We start from the raw sequence: 13,101 nt of genomic DNA on the forward strand, positions 1-13,101 counted from the left end.
CAACTGAAACAACAAGACTATTTGTTGTGACTTGGTAGTTTTGTCTGAGGCTCAGAACTAATATTTACCTCTCCTCTGCATAGATACACAAAGAAATAATAAGCGTGCTATAGAAGAAATTGCAACACTGACAACTTCATTTTCTAAACTGTAAAAGGAGGAAATGACTTCAGCATAATGTCGTTCAGTGGAGAGTCCAGGACGACTAATCATTTTACAGACCTCATACTGAGGAGCTCATCTTGCATCTCAAACACTATTTTAAAGGGCCCAATACTAAACTCTGCTAATGGCAGATAAACATGAAAGATGTTTCTGGGTTGTGTTAACATCAGTTTGCTTTGTTCTAAATGTTGGTGTACAGGTCTTCGTGTTTCCTTGCAAGAATTAGTAACGTCAGATAATATTACTGGCAGAGACATGATGTTAAATCCCAAGATTAAGAATGTACACCTACATGCATGGATTCTTAGTGTGTGTGTGTGTGTTACCCTGATCTGGTGTTGTCTGGCCTCCTCCATGGTGCTGAGGGCACAGCAGTGAGCCTCTTGTAATCGATGCTCTCTCCTCTGATGCTCTCTCTGCATCTCTGCAAACACACAAACAAACACACACACACACACACACATAAACGGAGACATGAGCATGTGCACTGCGATGTGCACCAATAGCAGACGTGTTTCCATTCTGTTTAACAGGACTGACGACGTGATAATCCGTTCACGCGGCGGCATCAGACACGCTGCTGAACCCAGTGTGAAGCGATATCAGAGGTTGACGGCCGGAACTTTTATTTTACTTGTGAAGTGTGGAGTGATTTCTTTTTCAACCCACTCTTTGTTTCATTGTATTTTCTTGCATCACGTTGTTGGAACGAAGACGGGTCTGTGAGAAACCGTGATTAGAGCCCATGCTGTGTGCACATCCATCATTACATTCCCAACAACAACACGGCGCTGTAATGAGTGAGTCCTCTCCTTTGCTGACATACTGGAGGTTTGCCCCATGAACAGCCCACCGACTGCAGCTCTAACACCTCACTGTGGCTGCTCCCTCTCTTGCAAATCACCATGACTGAAAACAACCATGCCTTGTTTTTATGGGTGCAACGGCACTAACCTGGGTGACACACACGTTTTATTTCTGGTGGGTGCTTTACAGTGAAATCCACCCCAGCTGAATGCTTAAAATGTGAAGCAGCCGCAGTAAGAAATGTTTGCATGTCCTGTGAATCCTTTGTGTGTGGGGGAGTGGAGAACTGTATTCACTGAAGGTTATAACATTGAATGATTACTACTGAAGAAATGCTGGTAAATAAAATCAAAAATGGAGAATGAAATATGAAAATCTTAAGGAATATAACTTTAAGGTAAGATTGCTTGCGGCTGGTTTCCTCCTCGGAAAAGGAAAAGGCCAGAGCTCAGCTTACCTTTGAGCTGTTGGCTCAGCAGCTCTCTCTCCTGGTTGAACTGAGACTGCAGCTGCTGGAGAGCCGACTGCGACTGAGACAACTGCAGCTCCAGGGACTGTTTCAACAGAGAGATCTGGACAGAGAGACAGCGACACAGGAGAAACAGAGGGAAGACACAGAGAGGGAGAGATAATAATTACTGGTGTTCGCACTGAAGGGCAAAAACAACAGCCACCAGGCTTGATTCAGACTGCACAGAGACGGACTGATGGGTAGATAATAGAAGGGAATGTGGACAGGTCAGTGTGCCTGCACCCTAAATATAAAAACAGTAATTGCATACTGGGCTGCAGTGATAACATGGTACAGCTTCAAGTGGTTTTCTATCTCTGCAGCAAAATCACATTTCATTTCTTCTTTAGAGCAAATGGCCTCAATCGTTTAAGAAACATGTATCTCCAGGAAATGAGCAACACACTTGACTGACTGTACTCATTTAATTCTTTCTATTTCCTCCTGCGTCACACTTCCATTCTTTAAGCCTCACTCAAGATCAGTTTTTCCACAGATTGTTTTGACTCTTGAGAGATACACAAGATTTTTTGACAACTGCTCAGTGGTGGAGATATCGACATGTGGACGTAAGCCAGACGCCCAGAGCTGGAGCTGGAGATTTCGCCGTTCGTCTCAATGAGCCGACAGCTTGTCAGACAAGGAGCCACAGCGCACAGAGCCAAATAACATAGAGCCAACTAGCGTAAGCCCCATCAAGAGTGCACAAAACAGTTTTGTTTCGAGGAGATATCAGAACTATTAGGGGCCTAAGTGGCTGTGAATGGCAGAACTCTCTCAGACGGGCGGCTCTGGTCCTCCGCACGCCACTCTTCCTCAAGCTCCAGTGGTTAAATCCCCAGCAGGATTTAGTGCTATAGGAGTACTACATTAGCGACTGTGAGGTAAGATGGATTTAAAAAGAGAGGATGAGGAGCAGGGCTGGGATGAAGTTTGTGGGGTTCTACACTGGATATGGATTTAAAAAGACAGGCAGATGACCTGCAGAGTTTATCCTCCCTTCCTGTGTCCAGTGTCTGTTATGATTAATCATTTTTACATTCACAGAAAAATAACTAGAAGTACCTGCAGTGCATGTGTCTAACCCCCAATGCCTTCATTAAACTCACTTTCATACGCACACACCAACACACACAAACAGCAGCCTGGGGCTAGAACTTTATAATGAAAATATCTTAATGAAAAAATAAGTAATTTCAGATAATGATGGCACATCCACCCACACACACACAAAACAACTCGTTTAGGGATGTTCATATCCTTTGAATGAACCATTTCTTTTCCACTTAAGCAGCATATGTAATCGCCATGCCCTGTCCATCAAATGAACAAGGCTGGTGCTTGGTTTGACTGCGTATCGACAGACACTAGAGGGCTCATTTCTGATGGGACATACTTGAATTTTGGAAATCTGGATTAATTTGGATGTGCAAGCACTTCTTGTGCTCCCTTCCTCAAAGTCTGTCGAATGACAACAGATGAAAAGAGAGACTTATCAGGTAGAGAGGAGTCCACAGTCAATTCTAAAGAAGGAAAACGTCAGGAGGGCCTCTGTTTTGATTGAGTTTTGCTATGAACCGTAAATTCTGTAATTTCCCACTGGGATTAATAAAGAACTCTATCTAAATTTAGGGTGAAATTACCTGTTTTTTTAACTGCTCACCACAGCGTCATGCCATATTCACCACTCCACTGCTCCACTGAGTTTCTCTTTTTAACACTGATTTCACTCACCAGTTTGTTAAAATGGCATCTATTTTGTATTTATTTTTTTTGATTGGTGTTAAGCAACTGCCAGTGAAACTCAACACTTCTTTGTAGTTCCATTTGTAAGATTATCTTTTGCAAACTGTTTCGGTAAGTTGAAACAAAAAAAAAAAAGACACTCAAAACGCCCTGCAAATGTTGTACAGTAAAAACCCACCAGGAAAGAAAGCCATTTCATCTTCTGGGAAGCTTTTAATGTGAAGGATATGAGCAGGAAGTGTTGATCTTCATTGACAGTAGCTCAACACTGTTGAGTTTGTACAACCTTCGAAGAGATTCGGCAAGTTAAACAGCAGCAGATCAGAAAACAGGGAGATTCACACCCCCTGATAAAACTCCCTCATGAAACAGCAATTACAACTAAAGGATATTTGAGAATTTAACATATGAGAATGCCACTACAGGTTATTTCAACAAACTAGCTACAGTTGACAGTTCACCCATCTGAGATCTGCTGTTGTTACTTTGACAGCTGCTGGTTTCAATCATGCATCGTGTGTTAACAGTATCAACTGTCTGACACTTAAAATGTGAAGTGATGTGAAGGGAGTGTGAGTGTCTCCCTGCAGTGGTGCTGGTGTTTCAGTGGAGCTGTATGTGGGTCAATACAGTACAGAAAACTATAGTGATACCTTTGTCACTTTGTCCTCACTGTAGCCTAAGACAGAAGAATGGCTGCTGTCTCTCCCAGAGAGTGTCATCTACACTAAATGATTCTGTATTTGAATGTGCCGTGTGCCGTGTGTATGCATGAGGTGCAGCCATGATATGAGCTGCTGGAATTCTTCTTCTTCTGAAAAGGTCAATGCTAGGAATTTCCTTTTTATGGAAGAAAAGGAAGATTTCTGGCCCATAATTCCTTGCTCTAATAATACAATAGGCATCTCACAATACCAATCAGAGTCATCTGATTATGGACTGGTTCCTTTCTGTGCACTGATTTTTTATTTAAATATTTGGCCTTGAAAGGAGTCATTTTGTTTGTGGAAAACTGACACAGAATCAAGAATGCTCCACGCAGACAGTAAATATTTGTTTTTGTTTGAGGAAGGAGGATGTATTATCCAAAGGGCTGCTGATTATTTTCTCAGTTAAGTGCTTTGTCTATAAAGTGTCAGAAAACAGTGAAATGTGGCCATCACAGGAGTTCAAGGTGACATCGTTAAATGTCTTGTTTTGTCCGACCACCAATTGAAAATCCAAAGATACAACAATGATATAAAACAAAGAAAAGCAGCAAATCCTCAGACTGAAGAAGCAACCGGAGAATATTTGGCACACACACACACACACACACACACACACACACACACACACACACACACACACACGCACACAATTTAGGGGGCTGTGTCTTCATGTAGCTTAAAAAAAACAGAAAAGAAAAAAGAGCACAATTCACCAAAACCCTTTGATGAGACAAAACACACACATTTGCGCACATACACACACTCACACACTCAAATACACAGACATGGATACGCAGACAGAGTGTAAGCTCCTTAGGTATCTGCTCTGTGACATTGTTTGATGTTTATTTTTATTTTTTTAGCAACTATTTTAGGGCGGCTGTAGTTTCAGGCATTTTGAATTAGAAATACCAAACATTCCCTCATTCCAGCTTCTGTTTTATGAGGAATGTTGCTGCTTTTCTTTGTTTTATATGATAGTAAAGATGTAATTTGTGGGTTTGGGAGCTTTAGCATTGGGAAACTGAGGATAGATGTGTCACAATTTTCTTTATAGACCAGATGATTGATTGATTAATTGAGAGAATAATCTAATTGATTGGCATCCATCTCTCTGACCTGATTAGTGGTCCATCAAAGAGTTAATGCAAATACATGGGCTTCAACCTAGAATCAAGGAGGTATCTAACTAAGATGTCATTTCTCTACAGTAAACTGAAATATTTAATAAACAGTAGGAGAGTTGAAAAAAAAAAGGGATTTGGCTAAAAGTGATAATATTTCTTTTATGTCACAACGTGTAAAACAGTAAACAACAATTTCCTACAAATTCAGATTCTTCATTTAGCTATGTAGCATTTTGTCGTGAGCTACTTTCGTCACGGTTTGGGTTAGGGGGCGTCAGAAAAGGCTGCCAAGCTGGCATTGGTGGTTGCTGGCGCCAGCTTGTCAGAAAATATTTATCAGAGGCCACCGGCGTCTTGGCAAAATCAGGACGAACCTCTTTGAGGTTTCAGTTGTGACTCAGCTGAGCTCCGAATTACCCAGAGGCAGTATGCTCAGCACGGTCAGCTACATGACGATAAGTAGACAAGCGTCTGAACTCAAAATGGTTCTCACTGTTGCTGCAGAGCTTTAATTCTGACCCTCTGCTAATTTCCATTTTCATTCCCATGACAAAGATTCTTCAGTAACTGTTGCTATAAGGAGAAGAAACACTCAGTGTGTGTGTATATATATGCAGCATACATCTGTGTATGAGGATCACAGTGATGAGAGATATAGCTTTAAGGAAAACTAATTAAAGAGAAGCTGTTTTTTCTATCCTACATTTCTGTTGGAGAAGAACAGAGTATCACAAGTTAAGTCCTGTGGTTTTTTTTCAGGCTTATTTATTGTTGTTGTGAGAATAATTGCCAAGCAATTGTAGTGGACACACACTCAGTGCGAGAGAGGAAAGACTGTGTGAGTGCGCGTGTGTGTGTGTGTGTGTGTGTGTGTGTGTGTGTGTGTGTGTGTGTGTGGGATATGAAGTTGTATTTCTCCTCACACATTGCTCCAGGCTTCAAAACCAAGTGGAACTGTCAATCAAAGTGATTCCCAAAGTGAGTGATGGGTGGCGGAGGGGGGGGGGGGGGGGGGGGGGGGAGGAGGTCGCGGCTGGGGGTGCCCCTATTTCTATCAAACTCACAGAATAGATAAAAATTGCGTTTGACTACATTCATCTTTGTACCTTTTTTTTTGGGTTCAAAATGTATTTCAAATATTTTTTCCTCATTACAAGAGAGAAAGTCTAGAATAAGAGATATAAGAGAATATCTTTATCACCTTCTAGAACCAGATACTGTAGGCGCATGTGACAGATTGTGTACCTGCCAGTGCCAGGTGTGCGGTGTGAATGAATTAGCGAGCACAGCAGGCTGTAACAGTTGCATCATGACGTGCATGATGCTGTAGCTTTTGGAGTTAGTGTGTTGACTCCAAAAATGAACAGCAAACAACCTAGATTTAATTTTGTGAAGCCTGTTAAAAAGGCACATACACTACCCAGGCAGATCAGTGTTTTCCCTTATCTTAGTGCCAGCCTTGCTTTTCCATGCTGGCACGAGTCGGTCACAAAAGCTCCCCAATCTTCTTTCTGTTTTCTCTGTAACAGGCCGTTTATCCTCCCTGGCAGTTTCTGCTCGGGAATGTACGTCATTTCATTCAATAGTTTCACCGAAGAGGGTAAAAAAAAAGCTTGTTAGCTTTGTCACTAACAGGGCAATAGGTTCCCTCAAAGTTCAGCACTGTCAGCACGATGTACTGTTGGTCAATGTTGAGAATTTGTGGGTCAAGTTCATGAAAGTTCAAATCAAATGCAAAAAGATTGTAAGGATTTGCTCCTTTAAAATGCTGGAGTGACCACTCGGTTAGTCTGAGAATTAGACTGAACTGCCATTTCATTTTCATTTCATGATTCATTGTGATGTTGATTGAAGAAAAATGCAAATGTTTGCAATTTGTGTTTTACCTGTTCCAGCAGGTCCTCCACCTTCCTCTGCCAGCCCTCTCTTGCCGCCATCATCTCCAGCTCTTTCTGCTGGGAGACCTGAGTCAGCGCTGCCTGCTTGTCTACTTCGTACTCCTCGTTCAACTCTTCCTTCAACAAACGCACTTCTTCCCTGCAGAGAGGCAGGCAGAGTTGGGTAGAATTATTCTTAATTGTGTAATTGTGTATAATTAACTGTCCTGCTAAACGATATCAGTAAATATTGCCCGCCTCTATAAACTGTTCATTTCCTACTCGTGCTTATTAATATCCATGAGCGCTTCGGCAAAAAAAAAAAGTCGACTTGTCACGCTAATAACAAGTGTGACTGTGAAGGGGAGGGGGCGAGAGATGACAGAGATGAATGAGAAAACAAATGGAAAGAGCAAAACATGGGGAAGTGAGACTGACAGGCAGACAGTGAGTGTATGAGGAGAGAGGAGGGAGCTTTTTTCTTTTACCGCAGTGCATCTCTCCATTTCTGGTCCAAGTCGTCTGCCATCTTGTCCATCTTCTGTTTCTCCTCTGTCCTGATGGACATCACTCTGGCCTCATGCTGCTGTTTCTGTGTCTCAATCTCCTCCTGCAAACACAAACAGGTGCACAAATCTTAATCAAAATGTTCTGTTAGTTCGTCTGTGGTACCATCCCTTTTTGTTTTGTTATCCTACCCTTATATCTAAAAAATCTAAATCAAAAATCTATTTCATACTTTAAGCCACAATTTATGTTAGAATAAAGGACTCAAAGAATGAAATGGGTTTCACTGTATGTACTTGAAATGTGTGCTCTAATCCCTGGTCAGATAAATGATTCGTTATGTGAGTCTGACTGTTTGTTGGTGACGGAGTCCTGAATCCTTCAGAATAACAGTGCAAAGCTACTAAAAGTAAGAGCATCTTCTCAAATTGCTATCTCTGACCAGATGCAGCATTTCAGTAGCCGGGGGCTGGATGACTCACAATGCCCACCTCCACATCTATTTATAATGCCACAGCTACAGGGGATTTGTAATGTGCTGGTTTCAAGGCAAAAACTAACTTCACCGGGTCAGCTGTTTCCAGCTGCTGAAGAGGCTCCGGGGTTTATCTGCCGATGAGCTCATTAAAAGACACTCAAGGCTCTCATGTTCATCTTTGAGGAGAAGTGCCTGAGCGGCTAAATCCAGACTAAACTGTTTACAATGACAAAAATGATCTTATAGACAACATTTTACTTTTTGAAAAGGTGAAAATAATTTTGTGGTTCTCTCTCTCTCTCTCTCTCTCTCTCTCTATATATATATATATATATATGTATATATGTATTTATAGTGATGGAGTTGCATCAGTATGCTAAGTTAAGTCCAAGCTGGGCTGGGTGTCACAGACGAGGCATGAGAGACAACAAAGAAGAAACACTCAGTGGAGATGAGTCACGTTTCACTGTAACAGAGCTTATTATTTCATCGAGTCATGAAAACAAGAAATGATATTTCAGCTAAATATTGCAGCGTGACATCAACGTTTCAGACGAAGACAAGTCCAATACACTTCTATTAATTGTCTCTGTTCTCGGTTCTTTCTACTGTCCTTTCAGAACGTAATCAGCTACTCGAGGGTTCACACCCCGCCACACAATAGCTGGTCTAGATTCACAAGCAGGGCTCAGGCTGTGAATACGAGATTCAATCCTGTGTTAGGATTGCCTTTTTTTTTAACAGTCCAAATCCCTTTCTTTTTATAGAGCTGGTGGGAAAGCAAAGAGCAGCACTCAGCGTTTCCATGTAATTATCACTCCTCATTCAGTCTCTCTGTCCTCTGTCTCTTTTAAAACCCTTCTGTCTGTCTTTTATCAGCCATTCTTTATCTACTGATTTTCTGTGGGAGTTTCACTGACTTGTATTTTAACTTCATCTGTGTTCAACTTCATACTTGTGTAGTTGAAGTACTGTATTGAAATTCATTCATACAATATTATTACTAGAAAGATTCTTAAAATATTAACATTATATCTTAATAATAATACAAATACAGACAGACACAACCCTCTTCCTCCCTCTCTCCTCTCCCTCATACTAGCAGGGCTCTTTTCATACACAGGACCACTTCACTCATAATAGCCTCATCATCATTATCTCACAGCTGGCCTTCAGTGCTGCACTTATTTCTCATTCAATGCTCATTTCCTGCTTTCAAAATGTTCCCCCAACGCCTCCCTCCATCCTTCCTTCGTTCATTTCCTCTTTGTTTTCCTCCGTTCCTTCTGCCAGACACGAGTTAGTTGGAATTGAATTAGAGTGGCGTGCTGATTGGCTGACGGGTTGTTCTCAGAGTGTGTGATGGACAAACTTACCGGCTGACCGTCACATTGACTGACAAGGCAAAGAATCAAATACCTGATTGGCCTGCTGACTGAAAACAGAAGCTAGTCAGCTATTGATTCTTGCTGTAACTATCTTCCGTAACACTTTATTTTGATTTCTAAGTAAATTCCTCATCATTTCCAAACTGTTTGCTATTACCTGCGAGCATAACCTCCAATTGTCAGGTTTCATCCTCACCTGTAGGTCAGTCAGCAGGTTACTGGTCTCTCGGACTCGGGCTCTAGTTGCATCCAGCTCTATCTTGAGCTTCTCCTGAGTCTCCTTCAGGCAGGTGATCTGTGTCTGAGCTGAGCCCAGGTTCTGCTGCCCCTCCCTCACCAGTTCCTGGAGGTGGGACACCTGAAGACATCACCAGAGGGTTATTACGTCATCGCCGGATCGAATCAGTCGGAAAATCAGGAGATGGGATCAGTTGCATTTTAGGAACTCTAAGTAGAGTTGACATATTTCGTACCTCCTGATTGGCCATGTTGAGTTTGGCCGAGAGCTCCTCCTTCAAGTTGTCCAGTTGCTGCTGGAGACGGTCTCGCTGCTCCTCCAGTGACAGACGCTTAATCTCAAACTCCTGACTCATTTTCTGTAGAGGAGAGGAATGAAATATGATGAAAAGATGAGCAGAAGAGGAAGAAGAATAAGAAAAGATACCATCACTACCATTTACAGTACCTACTTGAAAACACAGATTATCAGTGCATGTGTTTACTATGAAAGCCTGCTGGCCCTTTTGCAGAAACATGAATACAGTGGCAAAGCAGTTCCTATTGAAATACCCTGAAAGTATAATCTTTAGAAAAAAAGAGGGAGAGTAAAGAAGCCACTGGACAGTAAATCCCATTTGTGACTGAATATGGAGTCGTGGCAGCTGTTGAGCGTGAAGCGCCGCTACTGAATGAATGAGGCACACGTGAGTTGTCATTTAAACTTAAAAGGCCATCTCGTCTAACCAACCAGTTTCTATAATCCTTCAAACCACAGCATTAAATCCTTTCTGGGCCATTCTGAATTTCTCCTTTTTCCCTATGTTTAGTCTGTTTCTCAGTCTCCTTTCTGCTCACCCCCAGCACTGATATCTTTAGTGGATATATCCTATTATCTTACTGTCTATTATCTTTGTTGTAGTGGTCACACTGTATGTACTGTTGGATAAACAGCACGGCCTCCTCCGAGACATATTTCTGGAGTTCAGTCTTTGGTATTTATTTTATTTTACTTTACTTCACAGCTCCTATCGTGGATTAGGGAGGTTGCCCAACAAAACACAGTCAAAACAACTGCAGAACTGCAGACGGCTCATAAACAAGAGGCCAAGCAGCTTCAGCTTCACAGCCTGGATCATCACAATACTCTTAAATGCTCTAAAATGTGCATGCTGTTTCTGCTACATATATTTTTGAACTCCTCTCCACTGCCAATATTTGCAGAATGACACATATAAATTTACATTTTCTATTGTGATTCGAATATCTAGGGCCAAATACCAATTATCATCATGCATTGTGTATGACTAGAAGCAGATACTGGTTTGGACAATTCAGTAAAACATTAGTAAACTGATCATTTCAGTCAATTATCAATGAAAAATTCCAGACTGTCAAACAAGACATCTGAAGACACCATGGGTTTGGGGAAATTATGACATTTTCTGACATTTCATAGTACTTGATTAAACGGTAAATGGACTGCACTTCTATAGCGCTCTTCTAGTCTAGAGACCACTCAAAGCACTTATAATACTTGCCACATTCACCCGTTCGCTCACACATTCATACACACTCAAACACTGATGGAGCAGCCATTATAGGCAATTTGGGGTTCAGTGTCTTGGAGGCAGCTATTGAATTTAATATATTTGCATTGGCGACGGTCGGTCGAGCAAAACAAGACATTTGATGACGTCACCTTGGATTCTAGGAAATCTTTCACCGCTAATATTTTACTGGCTGATGATTTAACAAGAAAATAACAAGCAGAATAAACAATAATGAAAGTAATGTTCAGCTGCGTCACTGATGTTAACCTGCTGTCAGCCGCCCACCACCTGCACCAAGACTCGCATGTGCAATCCGTAAGTTTATATAGTGTCTCCTGACTGCAAAGGAGTGACGGTTCTGAGGGACAGATAACAACAGCAAGACAAGAAACAAACCCATCAGATGAATGGATTGAATTCATCTAGATCCACAGCAAAGCAGGCGGATTAAAGATTCTACAGCTGTCTCATGCTGCCTTAACTAGACTGTGCTGAATGATGAATTAACACACCACAAGCAATTTGTAGAATTAGTCATTTTATTGCCTCGGTGTGGAAACTCGTTAATATCTTGCTGACAGAGATAAAAGGTAACAGTGAAGATGTATAATATGAAATTTAAAAAAAATGATAAGTTGTCTTCTTTCTTTCTGGCTACCTCTTCATCTCACCCTCTTTGTCTTTCTGCATCCTCTTTTCGCACCAAATAAAAACAGACATTAATCTAAAGATGATGAGGCACAGCACAGCTCTGTCTTACATAATATAACCCCCCCTCCCCCTCCCTCTTTCTCTCCATCCGTTCTCTCCATCGCTCTTTCTTTCAGGGAATCTATAAACACACACCCACATGCTCACACACCACTCTCACTTGGCTTGGAGGCAGGATTTAATGTCAATGAAAATCAGCCAATTAGCAGTCAGCTTCAAACAGCATTGAAAGTCTGAGCTCATGAGGGGGAAAAAAAGAGAGGAATGTTATGAAAGAGGATATGGGAAGAGACAGAGAGAGAACATAGAGTTCAATATTATTTAAAACTAAAAAAAGTCATTTCAGAAGCAGAGAGCACGTCTTCATTTCAGAGGTAGAGCTGTAAATTTAAAAGAATGATCTGTAACTTTTGAGAGTAATGTGAGTTACTCTGTGGTGGTTACATATCATGCTGCCTTCATGCCTCTGAGCTCGTTCACTTTGACTGGATGTCAACAAGCTCCAGTATGAATGAGAGTCTTAATGTTTACTGAGTGCAGGTGGAGCCACATGAGCGTGAGTAAATGGGGTGTAATGTACTGTAAGGGCTGCATGGAGGAGACAAACAAGCGCTCCTCCTCATCTACTACTTTACAGTAAAATAAAACTATTGTTAACCAATCAGATAGCCACTCTATTGGCTAAAGCTTGGGTGCATAAATACGTTCCCTGACTGGAAACGGACCAATCGGACAATCATAGTCTGACTGGAACTTGACCTTCATTTCAAGTGGTCTTGGTCTGGTCTGAGTGTGACTAACAGGTTTCACTCCAGCCAGAACCAGCTGAACCTGGATGCACCAGAGTTTGTTTGAACTGACCTGAGCAGGTTGCATGTGAGAACACCATTAAATTAAGCAATCATTGATCAGAAAAATGCACAACAGATTTTACATTTAGATTTGATTTGGATATTGCACTTGGCCATATTGCGATTTCAATTATATTTCGATTAATTGTGCAGCCCGAATTCAGACTAAAAAATGTGCTACTTATTTTACGGTAGTACAATATCTAATCACTGGTTTTCCCATCTGAGGGCAAAATCCTTCAACGCTATGCTGAGCTCTGAACAGCTGTAAGTGAATCTCTGTGGTTTTGGGTTTAGTTTCCGTCCTACGTTACTGCTCATAGTTTCATCAGCAGATATCAGCCTCATTGTTGACACACAGCACAGCTTGAACGGGTGCAGCTGCTCATGTCTTGCATCAGTGCAAAGAACCCCCCCCCCCCCCCCCCCCCCCCCCCCCCCCCCCCCCCGCCCC

General features: G+C 41.7%; 1 protein-coding gene across 1 annotated transcript in view; it reads right to left on the minus strand.

Moving 5' to 3' along the window:
- The window catches only part of LOC111236737 (protein FAM184A-like), a 38,723-nt gene that overhangs the window by 8,491 nt on the left and 17,131 nt on the right, over nucleotides 1–13,101 (minus strand). The window contains exons 11-16 of the mRNA XM_022765588.1: nucleotides 9,790–9,912; nucleotides 9,513–9,674; nucleotides 7,432–7,553; nucleotides 6,953–7,103; nucleotides 1,430–1,544; nucleotides 492–589 (exon numbers count right to left, since the gene is read on the minus strand). Coding sequence (XP_022621309.1) covers nucleotides 492–589; nucleotides 1,430–1,544; nucleotides 6,953–7,103; nucleotides 7,432–7,553; nucleotides 9,513–9,674; nucleotides 9,790–9,912 — 771 coding nt within the window. The remainder of the gene's footprint in view (nucleotides 1–491; nucleotides 590–1,429; nucleotides 1,545–6,952; nucleotides 7,104–7,431; nucleotides 7,554–9,512; nucleotides 9,675–9,789; nucleotides 9,913–13,101) is intronic.

Source organism: Seriola dumerili, unplaced genomic scaffold (assembly GCF_002260705.1).
Source record: "Seriola dumerili isolate Sdu_G_001 unplaced genomic scaffold, Sdu_1.0 BDQW01000716.1, whole genome shotgun sequence".
Taxonomy (NCBI): domain Eukaryota; kingdom Metazoa; phylum Chordata; class Actinopteri; order Carangiformes; family Carangidae; genus Seriola; species Seriola dumerili.